The sequence below is a fragment of the Camelus dromedarius genome, chromosome 31 (genome assembly GCF_036321535.1).
Source record: "Camelus dromedarius isolate mCamDro1 chromosome 31, mCamDro1.pat, whole genome shotgun sequence".
NCBI lineage: Eukaryota > Metazoa > Chordata > Mammalia > Artiodactyla > Camelidae > Camelus > Camelus dromedarius.
Window position 1 is genome coordinate 7,837,941 of NC_087466.1, and position 17,311 is coordinate 7,855,251.

General features: G+C 53.9%; 1 protein-coding gene across 1 annotated transcript; it reads right to left on the reverse strand.

Annotated features, from left to right (window-relative positions):
* Nucleotides 1-1,105: 1,105 nt before the first annotated feature.
* On the reverse strand, nucleotides 1,106-13,606 carry ASPHD2 (aspartate beta-hydroxylase domain containing 2). Its single transcript, XM_031442948.2, has 4 exons — nucleotides 13,404-13,606; nucleotides 8,742-9,832; nucleotides 3,359-3,472; nucleotides 1,106-2,834 (listed from the first exon to the last, which is right to left on the reverse strand). Exons 2-4 carry the CDS (start codon nucleotides 9,547-9,549, stop codon nucleotides 2,725-2,727), a joined length of 1,032 nt encoding a protein of 343 aa, XP_031298808.1. The 5' UTR covers nucleotides 9,550-9,832; nucleotides 13,404-13,606; the 3' UTR covers nucleotides 1,106-2,724.
* Nucleotides 13,607-17,311: the final 3,705 nt, after the last annotated feature.

A 17,311-nucleotide genomic window follows, 5' to 3' on the forward strand; every position in this document is an offset into this window, starting at 1 on the left:
CAGAGCGTGGCATCAGTATTTCTCCAAAGCTCTCCGGGTGACTGTGCCGTGCAGCCAAAGTCCGGCACCAGTGAATGAGGACGACCCTCCCCCTCCCCCGGCACACGCTGTAGGGTGATCGATGCTACAAGTGCGGCCACAGTCACGAAAGGAGGGCTCCGAACCCAGGCAATCTAGGTGACTGCAGGGGACAATGAGCGGGTGCCTGGGAGACTGGGGATGTGACCCTGTCAAACCAAGTAACCGGTCTGGCCTTGCAGCTGAGGCAGACTGCCTCCGGATGGAGGGCAGGGCTTCCCATGTGGAGCTGGGCGGCTGTGCTGGCTCCCCCCCACCGTGAGCATCCCTGGCCGCAACGTGTGAATCACTTTAGCAGCTGCCCGGCTGGCAGCACACACTTCAGGGGAGTGAGAAATGCGCCGCCCCGGGCGAGCGCCCTTCCCTTCTGCTTGCTGCGGCAAGTGGGCTGGCTGCGAACACGCCCGGTGGCCAGGCTGCTCCAGGCCACCAGAGTCCCCTGCCCGTCTTCTAGGACAAGGGGGAAAATTCAAAACCTAGCTACTGAGGGCCCTGCTTCCCCCGCTGAACTTAGACACAGACACTGGAAAGAAGCCGCAGCTCCCCTGGCCACCAGTACCACTGGCCGTGTTCATCCGTCTCTTCCTCATCCGTCCTTCCTCCTCACCCGTCCTTCCTCCTCACCCATTTCTCTACAACTGCTCAGACCCCTGCTACATCACAAAGGCTTCATGTGCCAGGCACTGCCGCCACAGAGGAGGAGACCGAGGCTCCCAGAGGCCCCGAGACTTGCTCAGGGTCACATGGGGGCGACTTCCTGGCACTGAGTCCTGATGCACAGTCCTTGTTATTTGCCCAGAGTGACACCTGCAGTTCCCGAACACTCCGTGGATCTGCTCCTTTCCCCCACCTCACGCCCACTACTCAGCATTCCATCTTGCTTCACTGACTGTCCGTGATCACCTTCAGGGGCCCGCCTGTCTCTGCCACATGATCCAGAAACCAAGAGCCTCAAAGTCACACGAGTGCCCTGCTCAGACCTTCTGCCCAGGTCACGCCTCCTCTCCAACAGATCACTTTACTCTGGTTTTCAGCAAGATCTTTTATTTATCTCCTGTTCCCCAACCACGTCGCACGCGCACAGGCAGCCAGGTGCCTGTGCAGGCTGTTGGTTTTGTAAACGCAGAGCAGTCAGTACGTAGAGAAATCATGCACCTCAGTGATTCTTTGACAAGAAACTTAATGAGTAAAAAGACTTCAGGTGTGTTCGAAATGTCTGCCCTTTCCTGCATTCTAATCACTGAAAAATACCTGTGTCGAAATTTTACTCAAATGCAGACACGTTTTCTTTGCACACTTGCTAGTAACTCCCTGGTGCGTGTCAGACCGTGTTTACTTCTGACGGTTGTTCCTCCCAGAAGCTGCTGGTTTCTGTCCGGAGAGAAACCCTGGACCTGGACCTGTGATGAGCAGTGCGTTCCAGACCGTTCCACGGCTTTGTAAACCTGACTGCCATAACACATTATTCAAAAAAGGCATCTCTAAATGCGGCTCGAGGTGACTCTTTCATACACCGGCCCCCATGGGGCCATTTCTAGACTTATCGTCTCAAACTGGCCACGTCCCTCCCAGGAAATCAAAAAACCAGCGCCACGACCGTGGGTCCTTCGGGCTGGTAGGTCCCCGCCGTGTCCTCACGCGCACACACTCGCGTAGGTGGCCCTCACTGGGCCCACACCCTCGTGCGGTGACAGAGACACAGGGCCAACTCTTCCACGATCTCTGAGCCCAGCGTTGGAACATTTATGTACAGACGAATAAATGGAAAATCATAGAAACAGAACTCCAAAGCAAAACAGACACTTTGGTCGGGTCTACGATTCCAGTTTTGCCAGAGAGAGGCTTTCCCGGAACATCACTGGGTGGGTGAGGTCTCACCCAACCGCGGCTCATCGCCGGGGACCCAGAACAGCTCAGGCGGGGGTCTTCCAGGCCCGCTTTGGCAGTGGGGCTTCTGTAGGCAGTGAGGTAACAAGTCACACGTTCTACGGCTGGTCCGACGGAGCCCCAGCCCCAGCCCGGTCAGAAGCGACATTTACAGAAAAGCCTCCAGTCCCACGAGCCCGACGCGCTTTGCCACCAGGGACCTGGCGGGGTGTGGGGTGAGGTCAGTGATGGTGAGTCTGCCCTGCCCCAACCAGGCCACCCTGCCAGTGAAGCTGGCCAGGGACAGTGACCACAGCCGCCCCCGGGTGACTGGCGGCAGCAGAGGCCGAGTTCTCCAGCCTCTCCGGTTAGCAGTTTTTCTTGTTTTGTTTTTCTTTTAAGACGACCACGAGAAGTTGTACGCTATCACATTCAGACAGATAACCGTTTGGCGACTCTACTTCGGAGCGCTGACAAAACCAGGTAGCAGCATGACGCAGACAACAGGGACACTGCGCCTCCAGCCACAGAGCAGAGTAATGCGCCACTAGGCAGAAAGGAACCACAGAGCAAATGACTGGAAGGAAAAGAATCTAAGGAAATACAAGCTGAAAATTTCCCGTTTTCAATAATCAAAGGAAAGAGGGACCCAACATGAAAAAAAAATTGCAAATAAGAACTTCCATTGAGGCAGGTTTGTGAGCACGGAAACCACGGGCGGGGGCTGGGCCGCACCCGGCCCCGCGGCCCCTCTCGCCGACTCCAGCAAGGGCAGCGCTCTCATCGTCCCGGAGCAAAGATGAAATCCAGGGCCTGCCGTTCGGCCGCTGCGACGTTTGGATGCCACAGATCCACCATGAAAACCACCCGTGGGCCATCCTCCGCTGAACCTGGGGGGAGGGGTGGTGAGAGAGGAGAGGTTCAAACCACCCGGAGCCAGGACCCACGCAGAGCGGCACCCGCACGGCCGGCTCTCGGGAGGGGACCTGGCCCGCCCCTTAACACAGATCGCAAGACAACCACCTCCTGATCTCATAATCAGCAGTGTTACCAGAAGGCTCCAGAAGGTTCTGAGCAGAATGCCGGAGAGGAAGTGGGCAGAGGGAAGGAGGGGAGAAAGAGCGGTGGGTGGAGCGCAGACGGTTTTTAGGGCAGTGAAGCTACTCCGTAAGATCCTGCCACGGTGGACGCAGTTAATAACAACGTGTCAAAACTGGCCCATCAATCATAGCAAAGGTACCACACGAATGGAATGCAAGATGCCAATGAAAGTGGAAACTGTATGGGGGGGGGTCATGTGAAGGGGCAGACTCTGTACTTTCTGCTCAGTTTTTCTGGCAACCAGAAACTGCTCTAAAAAACAAGGTTTCTGATTTTGTTTCTAAAGGTGGCATCAGGAACGGCGGACACCCACCTTCGTGGAATGCGGTGTGCAGGAAAGAGTCATCGAAGAGGAGGCAGCGGCCCTCTGCCCAGCACTGGGGCTCCCCGCCCACCACCAGCTCACAGCCACTTGGAGTCTTCAGACCTTTGGCAGGGGGGAGAAGCAGAGGAAAGAGAATGAGGGAGGGCGGAGCAGGGACGCGGGAAGTCGGGGTGGCTGGCTTTGGAGAGAGCTCCCAGCTTCCGAAGCACCGCCTCCCGCCTCACCCCTCAGGAGCCCTGTTTGGGGGTGGGTTGGACAGGACAGACACAGGCTGTACCCCTGGGTCCTCACTGTGCTCCCTGGAAAAACCCATCCCTCCACGGCCTTGATCTGCTCTGGGCCACGGGCTCCGCTGGTTACAGAGCGCGGACTGGGGCTTGCACCACACCTCTGAGTCTCCTGAAGCCCAACCATGGGGCCTTCAGACATCGAGGGAGGCCGGGTTCAGAGCCCCGCCTGGCCCAACAGGCAGGGGCTACCTCCACTGAGATTAAAGACGCAAAGACTCACACGCCGCCCTCCCCTTTGGGTCCCAACCTCTAAAGCCATCGTGAGGCCCGAGGATGGCACCTTCTCAGTCTAAGTTCCCCCAGCCTCGTTCTGGGGGAGCAGAAGACTCCCCTGAGGAAACGCTGGAGCTCCGAGAGGAAACAGACTGCCCCCTTCGCAAGAAGCCGTACATTCAAAATGCAAGTGGGGGTCCGATGCTCGGGTGCACGACCCCGGAAAGGGGGTCTGGCTGAAGCGCTGCTGTGTGTGCATTTCACACCCCCATCTCCAACCCAAGGGAGGGTCTGAAGGAACGTGTGGCCCCGGCACTACATGGTCGTCCTAAATGAAGGCACCAGCGCAGCCATCTAACAGACTCAGAAGAGGTTGGGATGGCCCGACAGACAGCTCTCCGAAAGGCCTGACCCGGGAGGCAGCAGGGCCCCAGGAGAGGGGCTGGGGTAGCAGTGTTCTCATCTGTCCTCAGTGACTCCCCCGACAACTGACCCTGGGCCAGTCGGCACCCCTGTCTGATTTCGTGTCCCTCACGACACACGACACAGCCTTCTAACAGCCAGAATATTTAAGACACCCTCTCAACCAGAAATGGATGGTTCCAGGGAGCATGTATGGAGTAAGAATTCAAACAGAGGCCACACGGCAGGATAGAGGACTTGGGGTCAGAAGACTGACTCTGACCCTTATGTGCTGCGTGACTTTGAGCAAGTCACTCAACCTCTCTGAGCTATAGCCTGCTCGTCTGTAAAGAGGGGACAGTGGCATGCTCGCCTTCCAGGGCTGCACAACCACCATCCTGGCTACAATAACTGAAGACTCACTGTGAGCAGGTTTGAGTTAAATAAACACTTTACAGACATCACTTCACACACTTATCCAGATGGAGCAACTGAGCTTTAGAGAAGTTAACTGACCTGCTGGAAGTCACTACTTAGTTCTGCAGGAACTGAGATTTGAACCTGAATCTGACTCCAAAGAACAGGCTCTTCTAACCCTGGACAGTAGCCTACATGCTAGGTATCACATCAGTGGTACCAAGCGAATGCTAACTGTCCTGTAGTTAGTACGTTTCAACCACCAATAGCACCTTCCACAGAATCCACTGACATCCTCCATTCTGCCTGTGGAACCACAGTCTCCCACTACAGCTGCTGGGGCAGAGGTTAGGGGTGCCGCTCGCTGGCCCAGATGGAGAGTGCCCACAGGCCACATCTTTTCATGTGTGCTTTCACTGGTTGGTTCGGGTGGAGAAGGCCTGCAGGGACAGTCACTCAGGGTTTCAGAAAGAAGCTCCCCTTTCTCCGGGCCACGAAATGATTCACTGCCACGTGCCATGGTACAAGAGAAAAATGGCCTGGCTCGCTGGCTTCACAGCCCCCTGCTGCCTCTCCTCCGCCTCCCCTGCACTCTGCTCCAGCCTTCCGGAGGCCCACCCTCCCTGCCTGTTGCCACAAACCAGCTTAGTGGGCAGAAACGGTCAATGCTCCTCCAAATGTGGGGTAGGGGGTATAACAGTGATAACAGTGTATGCTTGGCATGCACGAGGTCCTGGGTTCTATCCCCAGTACCTCCATTTAAAAAAAAAAGCCCCCCCTAATAAAGCATTGTGGTGGCCCTTGGGAACAGGCCCCATGCACGGCCTCGGCCAGTCCTATATCCACAGGCTCCTCTGGCTTAGGGCTTGCAGCTTTGTCCCCACCGCCCACTGCAGGAGGCGCAGGATGGGTGCGGAGGGGGCTCTGCCCACCGGAAGCCCCACCTCAGGAGGCTGGCAGCTGGTACTCGGGGTTGGCAAGGCAGACACAAGCTGAACCACGCGTTTCACCCACCAGACGGCAGAGAAATCCAACAATATACTCACGAAAGGGAAATCAGTCTAATTTGCTTGTTTCATGAGAACTGGAGCACATGCATCTTCATCCACCCTTTCCTGAGGGTCGGCCACTTGGACAGGTATCTGCCTCCCCAGTAACACCTGCCTAGTTAGTTTCAGAGGTTGTTCCCTGGAGGCTTGTGGCAGTGGCTCGGGACATCCTGGCCGTACATGATGCTGAGTGACAGCTGGCCCACAACTGTCACGTGGCCCTGTGGGGAGGGGAGGCTGAGTGACGCTGTCCCTAGAGGAAGCTCAGAGCAGACCTCTGCCAGCGTGCGCCACACGGAGAGGAGGCAGCCATGAGAAAGGACAGCGCCCCCAGTCACCATGCAGACAGAGGCAGGAAAGGAGGCCTGGGTTGACATGTCAAGGGCACAGTTCTGGAACCGCAGGTGCCTCCCGCGGCAGCCAGGTAACTGGCAGAGGGGTGGCCTCTGGCACGTACCAGGCCTGCCCACTCTGACCTCATTCTCTGGGCACGCCCTCTGTCAACACACAGGGTCACGGGAGTCTCACACCCCTCTGTCTCCTTCCTGGGTGGATCCGGACATGGACACCACAGAGCAAACCCAACCCTGGCGCTCGCCCCAGCCTCGGGAACAGCCCCACACCAGAGGGATGCCTTCCAACGCCGCCTCCTGTCCAGGGTGACACGGCTGACCCAGTTTCCCTGGTGAGAAGGAACTCGCTGGGCCAGGAGGGGAATGACAGGTCATAAAGAGGCCCATGTAGGCATGCTTTACACACACATCACACACACACATGCATGTACACTGCACAGACACACCACGGGCATGAACACCCAGGAGGCAGATCCACCAGCACATCCTACTCAACACACCTGCCTGGAATTCGACCACATCAACCTCACATGCCCTTCCCTACCTGTCATCCTGAAGCTTTTTAAAAACGCACAAGGAATACCTTTGAAAAGAACAGCACTGCTCTCCGCTGCCCACAGCCTCAATTCCTCAGCCTGGCAGCGGGGCCTCTGCGGTCTGCTCCCACCCACCTGCCCAGGCTCAGCCCCCACCAGCAGGCTCCCTGGTGAGCCCAGACCTGGCACCCCCACCCCACCCTGGCGGTCCCAGGGAGCCCTCAGGGGCAGACCCATCTCCCCAGAGCGCCCACCTGCAGCCCCTGCATCCTCGGAGCTCAGCACACGCCCTGGTGCCTCGCACAGAGATTTTACTGATCGTGATCACCACTTAGACAATCATCTCATTTCTGAGATTAACCAGAGCCCCTTTAACTGGCTGCCCCTCACCTGCTCAGTACTTTACACACACTGCATACTTCTAATCGTCCAAACAGCCCCCCCTGGTAGGTATTACTCCCACTTTAGGGAGAAGAAAACTGAGGCGCAGAGAGTTTCAGATCCTGCCCAAGGTCCCTCGGCAAGTGGGGCTAAGCTGGGACCCGACTCCAGGTGCCTCCCAGGTCTGTTCATTTCCCTGTGTTTCCCAAGGGCAGAGACTATGTCTTAGTTTTCACACTGCCCAGCACAGCATTTGACCATAAAAGCTCCTCGAATACCATTTCCCGAATGCCGTCAGAGGCCAGGCACCGTGTCAAGCTGCCATGGAAGATACTATTTTATTTACACCTCTCAACGTTCCTGTAAGTGTAGTCTCCCCATTTTACAGACACAGTTACTGCCCAGACTCTCACAGCTGACCACGAAGCCAGGCTCCTTCCTCCAGAGCCCCTCCCCTGTCCTGCTTTTACTCTTAAAATACTCAAGTGCCAATTGCTCAAATCTAGTAGTTCTTTTTTTTTTTTTTTTTTTTAAAGCACTGAACCCTGCTGTCCAAGCCACATGTTATTCAGAATCCCCAAAGAGAGCGAGTGGGAGGAGTAGAGGGGCTAGAGGGCCGGGGTGGCGGATTCAGGTCCCCTACAGAGTGTGGTTATGAACCCCTGCTCCTGCCTACACCGGGGCTCCCCGTGTCCTCTCCCTCCGTTCCCAAGCTGGCGCGGCCACGTTGCAAACTTCCAAAGCTGGACCTTGCCAAGGCTCTCGGCAGCTGCTCTAATCTGGGATGCTAACCAGTGGTGCCGTTGCCCTGGTAACCAGCATGTTATCACGACTCACCAGGAAGGAGGCATTTGGGGGAACTAATATCCCTCTTCACCAAGTCGTTTTGAAGCCTACTTTTATCAGCTGCTCACTCTCTATCAGGCTCTGTATGAACAAATGCTTTAGAACACGTTATCTTACCAGACCCACAACATAATTCTGTGAAATGACCTTTTTATCTCCACTTTCCAAATGCAACTGAGGCCCAGAGAGGTGAAGCGACTTGCCCAAAGTGACACAGCCAGCTGCTGGTGGGGCCAGGATGCAAACACAGGAGGCCTGACTCCAGACCCCTGTTCTCAAAACCACTGCGACACGCACTATACATATCACCAACTTCCTGAGAACCCAAGTAAAATCAACTTAACACCAAGCATCACTTCATCCTTGGTGATCAGAAGGCACCTGGGTATCTCCCAGCCTCCTCGACGGCATCGCGGACCTCGGTAATCATCCCAGAAGCCTTGGGCTCCAGATCTACCCTGTCCGGTACAGTGGCCCTTTGCCATATGTGAGAATTTAAATTTAGACTAAAAATCAAGCTCCTTAGTTGCACCAGCCACGGTGCAAGCACTTAGCAGTTACACGCGGCTGGTGGTTCCCGTGTCGGACAGTGCGGGTGGGCCCATTCCCACCACTGCAGACAGTCAGTTCCTTTGGACAGAGCTTCTGTCACAAATTAGATTCATACTGATCACACATTTCCTTTCTGTCTTAATCTCTGCTGTGCCGACGTGGTTTATGTGTGACGCATTGATTTTTGATCACAGCACAGGAAGCATGTGAAAAGGCGCATGCCGGCTACTGAACTGCTGTGGTGTCTGGACTCCCGTCTGGCAGGCAGGCCATCCTGCAAACAGCACGTGCCACAAGACCCCATCCCAGGAGACCCCGTCCCTGCGACCTACCTAAGTGGCATCGGATGCGGATGTTGGTGGGTCCGTAGTGCTCCGTGATCACGGTGCCGGGGCTCAGCACGGAGATGCACGCGTTCCCAAAAACATTGTTCCCAATACAGGTCCGAAGGCTTCCAAGCAAGCGGTACGTCCGTGGGCACTTCCTGCAGTTCCGGGGGACGCAAACCCCCTGATTGACCAAGTAAAAGGTGATCCACTCCCCGCTGGGGGTGCTGTTCATTTTCCAGCCCTGCGGGAGGCTGCAGTTTGAGAAGGCTTTGTAGAGGGTCTCGAACTCGCACAGGATGGTCTGGAAGTTGCGCTCCAGCAGCTCCACGTCGTGCTTCTGCGCGTCGCGGGCGAAGTAGGGCGTGGTGGGGAGGTCGGGCAGGAAGAAGACCTCGGGCTTCTGGATGGAGGGCCGGCTGCTGAGGTAGCGGCCCTGCTCGCGGACGCCCTTGTGGATGCGGCCCATGCCGGCCCAGGAGTAGTGCTTGGCGTACTCCTGCAGGTTGTGGTACAGCTTCTGGTTGAGGCCGTCACTGTGGCTGCAGCGCACGCACTCGGGGGACTGGCAGTAGGCGAAGCCGTTCTGCAGCCCGCCGGCATCCGGGCCCTGCATCAGCGTGTTGACGGCCGCGTAGGGCCGCGGCTGCTCCCTGCCCACGTGGTAACAGTACCACACGAACAGGACCAGCAGGCAGGCCACGGTGACCACGGCCGTGGTGTCACAGTCCCGCACGGACTGGATGCCGGTGGCGATGCAGTCCCTCAGGCCGTCCAGCGACCAGCTCCAGGCCACCAGCCACTCAAGCGACATTTTGGGGTGGGGGGGGTGGCCGATGGGGGTCTGCGGCAAGGTCAGCCAGTCAGTTCTCAGGGATCCTGGCAGCACCCTCACCGTGCAGGTTAGCGCGGGGGGCGAGGGGCGGCTGGGGCAGGGGGAGGCATGGCTGTCTCTCGGGTCCTGCCATTGACAAACGCCTGCGCCCACCACTCCGCTCCCGGTAAAAGTCACTGCGGGCAGGGCCGAAGGAGCTGCCTTGGGTCACATGAGCAAGCAGGGTTGGTCACTGTGAAATGACTTTTTAGGCGGTCCAAACCTGGGATGAAAAAACAAAAGAACCAGCATAAATCTTTACACCTGGAGAAGTCCTCAACTGGAAAAGCCCCAGGTCATTTAGTAAGGCCTTTGTTGGAAGGTGACACACTTCTCAACCCTGTACCTTCTTCCCTGCATTTTACCATCATCCTCATTTCCCAAAAGGACAGGAGTGTTTAAGCTGCATCAAATACTGTTTGATAATGATAGTCGTTCCATCTATTTTGTGCCATCCTTAGGTGGGACTGTTATCTCCATTTTATGGATGAGGAAACTGAGGCTCAGAGAGGTCCTAAAACTCACCCCAGTTCACATAGCTGGGCAGGGACACAGACCCTATCTCACTTTAAAGCAAAGTCTACCCACTTTGCTAGTGGGGATGTAATAAATGCTTATTCTCCTTAAAGCTCTGTAGCTTTTATTAAAGAGAAATTTGGATTCAAAAGTATCATAAAGATGGCAAAGGAACTTAAAACTGCACATCCTTCAATTTACTCTCTTTTCACAGCACTACAACATTCTCATTTAATCTCTCCTGCCCTTCTGACATAGGTTGGGCTTAAATCAAGCTGGAGAAGGAAGTGGGCTCCCTGGGGTCACACCCATGGCTGACACGGGGCATTTTCTGTCTACTCGCTTGGGAGTCTACCTACTGGCCTCACCCGCGGGGTTATGAAAGTGAAATGATGGACGGAATGAAGATAGAAGCCCTTTCTGGTCTCTGACTGTCTCCAGAATAGACACAAGTGCTTTGCCTCCTATCTTGCTGATGGTTCGGGCCAGTGTCTAGCACTCTGAGTCTCCTAATAACCTAAAACACGATCATAGCCCAGCTGTCTCGTTGCCTGAGTCTAAAAAACCCCGGCCGTGTTTCCCAGCTGAAACTCTTTGTCCATTCTGCTTTTTCTAATCTGATAAGGACAGCCAGGTCTACGTTCTGCTACAAGTGTAATACATCCTCTCACCTCGCCAAGCAGGACAATTCAGAAATTTCCTTTTGCACTGTACCTTCTCTCTTCTCTCTCAGGAATATGAGAAGGCAACTAACAAAACAGGAAAGCTATACCCTCCCCTTTCACCGGGGACTAAATTTGGCCACTAAATTTGCCCTGAAAACTCTTGCAACATAGCAGAGAGATTAAGAACCCACACTGGGCAGGTCACTCCCTTCTCTAAGCCTTGGTTTGCTCATCTGTGAGATGGGGTGATGCTCTTCCTACTGGATGAAGGGGAACGAGTGGATTTAAAGCACTTAATGATCATATCATGGCGATGGATTGGTGTGTGCCGGCTATGACGTGTGACATCCCATCCCCACTGGCCAGCAGACCAAAGATGGGTCATCAGGAAAAGGTGTCTCAAGATAGAGAATTCCAATGACAAAGGTAAAGCCTGGACTCTCCTGATGCCATACATCTCAGGTGTTTTTTGTTATTTTTTTTGTCCCCAGACATGCAGAGCTAAAACCAAAAGGGAAACCTTAGGTGCTCCTTAACTGCCTACTTACATCTTCCCAGCGTAGGTTCAATAAAGAGAATCGCTTGACTATAATACTTAGTTAAGTCAAAAACACACATGCTGAATATTCATGGACATTTTTTATGTTTCTAGGAAAAATACAAGAGTGGGGAGGTTAGAAGCAAAAATTTTTTCCTTACATTTTCTCCATTTCTTCGCAGACTGGGCAGAAGAGAGAAAGGCTGGGCCCCAAAGGATGGAAACAGACCCCCACTCCCCACCCCAGTGGCTCCAGTTCAGCTGTTTCCTCTTGAGAAAAAGGCTAAGAAAATCTGGATGAAAGGTGTTTTGTTTGCAAGCCACCTCCCAAACAGAACCCCAGGATTCTTGAAATTCAGTGTGAAACTATCATCAGCGTGATTAACAAGCACTTTTACTAAAAGGATTTCCCCCATCACTGAGCTAAAGCCCTAATTGGAACTTTGAAACTGAGTCTCTCAGGAGGAGAGCTTTTTCTCAAACGTTCTAAGGGTGAGATGATGATAATTTAACAAACACCTGTTAAGTGTTAGGTCCCATCAGCCCTGCTTAAAGTGGAAGTCAGTCAAAATGAAGACCCAGAGGAGCAGGCAGACGAGGAGGGAATCGCTCCATCGGACACTCATTCCGGTTACCCGCTCCTCAGGGAAGCCTCATCTCTACAACGCCAGCCATGAACGCTCCCTCAACTGAGCTATAAACCAAAGGCAGCAAAAGATCCTGACGCCCTGAACTCCAGCTTTGGACCCTGCTCACAAGATCACAAACAGCACTGAGAGCTGAGGGAAGGACTTTTCGTACCTGTCACTTTATTTTCAGCCAAACTCTGCTGGCAGGTCCCTGTGTCCAGAGGTGGATTAACAAGCTCACAGCTGAAATGTGGCACTAAATTAAACCGTTACCTTTGCAAGATGATTGGCAGTTTATCAAGCACTGGTTCAAACATCTGACCCTCAAAGCGTCCAAAGACGAGCCCCCAGCCCTCAGGCTGGGAGGGCATGAATTCTGCCCTCTCCACTCCCACCCCCACCCCTTGTCTTGGAGACCGCAGTAACTTCCTCCTTCCTTTACAGATCCGTTCCATGTCAATCCTCATTAGGGATGGGGGCATCTCATTGCAGCTCTGCACTTTAGTAACATGCAACTCCAGGTCTTAAAAGTCAACCATCTCTGGGGAACAGGGTCTGAATTCATGGCCAATTTTGGGTGAGCAAATTCTATCAGGTATAACTTCTGATACAATGAACACCTTGGGGAACAGACTCATAGCTGTAACCTGATTAATCCAGTTCACATTACCAGTCCAAGAGGCAGCCAGTGCTAAAGAGCTTCTGGTCCCTTTCAGGGTACCGTATGGCCAGGCCACCTGAGAAGCTTCCCCAAGGGGCAGGGCAGCTCTGGGTAAGGTGTGTGAGGCATGTGCGAAGCCCCCCAGGAGCCTGAGAGTTGCCCCGGGTCCAGCACTCCCCTGTGGGGAACCGGAGACCTTTTCTCCTCACTTTCTTGGCCAGCTTTTCCAGTATCCACCCACTCAGGAGAGTGGGGGAAAGAGGGAGGATACAGGATAGGTTAACACAGATGGTGACCACCAGGAGGTGGGGGATGGAAAGGAGAGTACTGACAGAAAAAGTGGGCGATTAGGGAAGGAGGCTTATGGTGATAACTAATGGGACAGTGGAGGGTCTCCATGCGAAACGGGAAGTGGGTGATAACGGATGGGGGAGGGGAGAGCAAGCAAGGGAAAAGACCTAAAAGGATGGCCACCGAGGAGGGTGACGGGGGTACAGGGTGTTAACACAGTGCAGAGGGTCGCGATGAGGCAAGAGGAGGAGGAGGGTGATGCCTGGGCCGGGAACACTGCCGAGGCGGCAGCGCTCAGCACGTAGAGAGCGCTGGGCAGCGGAGCCCCTCGGCCGGGCCGGGATGTGGGGCGCTGAGCATCCTCAGCGGCCGCGCCGCCGGGCGTGGGGACCGCGGGCCTGCAGCCGCCCGGCCCCCGCCTCCTCCCTCCTTCCCGCGGGGTCGGCCCGGCCGTGCCGCCCTCGCGCCCCGCAGCCCCGGGAGACGCCGCTTACCTGCGCCCGGGTGCGCGGGCGGCAGGCGCGGCCGCTGGAGCCCGGGTGACGCCGCCGCCCGAGGGCGCGGACGCGCGGACGCCCCCTGCCCGCGCCGCGGAGCCACCGCCCGGCCACTGCCCGGCCCACGCCGCCGGAGCCCGAGCAGAACCGGTCCCCCGCTGGTGCCGACGCCGCGCTGCGCTCCGCGGGGCCGCGGGGACCACAACTCCCACAATGCAGCGCGCGGCCGGGCGGCGCGGGGTGGGGGCGCGGGCGGGGAGGGGAGGGGCGGGGCCGGCGCGGGGCGGCCTGGGGGCGGGCTCGCGACCCTCAGCGCCCAGCGAGCGCGGGGTCACCCAGGCCGGGGTCGCGCCACCCGCCCGCGTGGCTTCTGCGGGCGCGGCCGTGGCCCCGAGCAGGGAGACGCACTGCCCGCCCAGCCCGAGGGCGCGCGCAGGCGGGAGGGCGTTGGGTATTTCATTAAGTCCGGCGTGCATTAATTCATTCGCTCCCGGCTCTCCCTCTGTGCCTGTCAGTTCCCCTCCCTTCGTCTCTCTCCCTGTCTCTGGCTCTCTTGAGTCTCTCCCTCCTACATTTCCTCCTTTCCTTCTCTTTCACTTTCCCTCCCTATTCTTTCCTCCTTCACTTCCTCTTGCCCGGACACCTTCCTTTCCTTTATGCATTGATTCATCAGACACTTATAAGGCCTCTCGGGCACGAGGAATGAAACCGCACATCAAACAGGAGCCTTCGTCTCATGGAAGACTCACTCGTTCGATACAGATGATTACTGAGCAACCTCTCTGGGGCTGGCCCTGTGCTCTGTGGCGAGCAGTTCAGACATGGCGCCTGCCCGCAGGGAGCCACCGTCTAGTCAGGAGTAGGCGATGCCCAAGTCATCACAGGTACAGATCTACCATCACCGGCCAGGCAGAGGGGTACCAAGAGAAAGTACAGGACAGGATGAGAGTGTAACAAGGGGGCCATGCGGGGCTGGGGGCCCCAGGGAGGCCTTTCTGAGCACATGATGTTGGAGCTAAGGCCTGTGGGAGACTAAGTTAATGTGGCAGTGAGTTAAGAGCTCCAGGGGAACTACGCATGAGGAGGGGGTTCTTGGAACATGACGTGGGATGGCTAGCCCACAATCCCATAGTCCATCTGTTCTGTCCCAGAACCCACCTCTCCCTGTCCCTGAATCCACCTTGCCTCTGTCCCAGAACCTTCCTCTCACCGCTGTCCCAGAATGCCCCTGGTCCTCGTCCTAGAACCCACCTCTACCATGTCCCAGAACCCATCTCTCCCTGTCCCAGGAACCACCTCACCTTTGTCCTGGAACCTGTCTCTACAATGTCCCAGAACCCTCCTCTCACCCCTGTCCCAGAACCCACCTGCTCTCTGTCCCAGAACCCACCTCTATTGTAGCTCAGAATCCACATCTACTGTGGCCCAGAATCTACCTTTACCATGTCCTAAAATCCACTTCATCCCTGTCATCTCTCCCCTTTTCTTAAGACCAAAGGAGGAAGAACAGTTTTTTCTCTTTTATTCACGTAAAATAAACCAAAATGCATACATCGGGAAACCATACAATGTATCCTGATTTGCACCAAGTGTGGGTAAATGGACACAGGCATCAGATTTAGAAACAGTAAACAAGACGCGTCTTTTCACTGCCAGCCTCGGAGTGGCTGACCTGGGTAGGGTGGAGAAGGTGGGAGGGCATTTGGTGTCTCTCCCATGCAGAAAGTTGCTCAAATTTAGACTTCTCCAGAGACACTTATCTATTCAGTCACTGCGTGACACTGATGACAGTGGAAAAGAGCCTTCACGCAGTTGTAAATGTGTGTTCCGTTACTGGACCACGTCATCTGTAGTACATTATGAATTAATATTGTCTATAAATCTTATAATTACCTTTGAACAGTGCAGTTAGATGGCTCTGTACTTGTGGAGAGTATTTGTCTGTTCAGTGGCAATGTTACCATATACACGTTTTGCTAATCCTGCTTGCATTCTTTCCTCTGGGAGACCCTAGGAGGTGAATTCCCCAGGGAAAAGAGTATCTGGGCCTTCCAGAGGGGGCTTTTGGGTGAAAGCTCCAGATAAATTGTTGCTGCGCTAATGGAGGAGTTGAGATCCGGGCCAAGTGCACATAAATTGCCTGTCTTCAGCTTGGCTGCCACCCGCGTCCTCCTCCTCTCCCTGTCTTCTCTAGGGCAGCCGCTCCCGACCCACTCTGAGGCTGCACAAACTATCATTACGCCGTCTCCTACACTTGCGGGGTCCACCCAACTCCCTCCTCCAACAGCTGGAGTCACCAGGGGTCCAGAGAGGAAACATGCCTTGCTCCACCAAGGCCACAGCAAGTCAGCAAGGGACTGTGTAAATCCTCGAGAACATACTCGATGGGTGCATGAAAAAGACCGACACAGTCACTTCGTAGAGCAGTTTGGCAGTATTTGTTAAAACAACAACAACAAATATGTATACCCTTAGAACCAACAATTTCACGACTCTGTATCTAGCCTAGAGGAATTCTAAAGTAGATAAAGGAATAGTTATGTTTTCGTGTTATATAATACTGTGCAGCTATTAAAAGGGAAGAGAGCTAGATATATTTATAACAATATGGATAAAGCTCCTGAATAAATAATAGAGCAAAAAAAGTAGAATTATACTTGCAGTGTAATTTCACCTCCATAATACACAAATACACAACACGAAACGTTCTTCTGTAGTTTCTGTGGATATATACACACACAGTTATGCAAAAGCAGGAGGTAAATGCTGGAAGAATACTCTAGTGTGGTCCCCTTTTTAAAACTGAAGACATTACAATGTTTATAATACAAAGAATATCCCTCGGAGGAAGCAACGTCAGGGGAGGTCAGGAAGGAGTGAGAATTGGACACAGTGAACAAAAGGAATTCCAGCATCTTCCGTTACTGTGTTAATTTCACTTAATATTTTCAAAAGGATTTAAATGCTCCTGGAACAAAAAGCAAAAAGGACTAATGAGCTGCTAGGACTATCCCTCTCCTCTGGCCCTTAACCACCGGGTTCCCATTCCTTGAGACAATCATTATCACCAATTTCTTATGCGTTTTTTTCTGGGAAAGTGCTGTGTGTTTGCAAACATACAGAAGTATTTTAACTTTCAAAAAGGAAAAGACAAGGCTGCTCGCTCTCACGAATCCTACTCAACATTGTACTTGGCCTTCTCACCAGTGCAATAAGGCAAGAAAAAGAAATAGGAGTTGGGTAAAAATAATAATTTGGAATAGTAATTGGGAAAAAAACTATTCATAGTAGCAACAAAACAAAACTGTAAAGAACTTAGGGATGAATTTCACTAAAATGAGGAAGATGAAAAAAGGGAAATAAAAATACTGAAGGGCAGAGAATAAATTGTGAATAATGACCATGTATGCAAAAATTCATGGACATGAAGAGACAACAACATAAAAATTTTGGTCTTCCTAAATGACGTGTACAATTTAACTCAATTTTTGTGAAAATCCCAATTTTTTGTGTGCAAAAATAAATTGATCATAAAATTTATAGAGGAAAGCAAAGGGCTAAGGAAGCTAAAGACAAAATGAAATTACCTAATAAAAAACGAACAAAGGATGTGAGCAGGCAAGTCACACGAGGAAACACAAATGGCCAGGAAACAACTGGGAAAGTGCCCTGCCCATCACTCCCCATGAAAATGCCAACTAAAACCCCAATGAGACGCCATTTTGCTTTCATCGTGTGAGCAAAAATTGAAAGGCCAGTTGATGTTAAGTGTTGGCGAGGCTGTGGGCCAACAGGTGCTCTTGTGCACTGCTGGTGGAGTATAAATTTGCACAACCACTCTGGCCATCTTGAGCAAAGTTTGAAAGTGTGCACAGCCCACCCCCAATCTTGCCACTCCGCTTCCT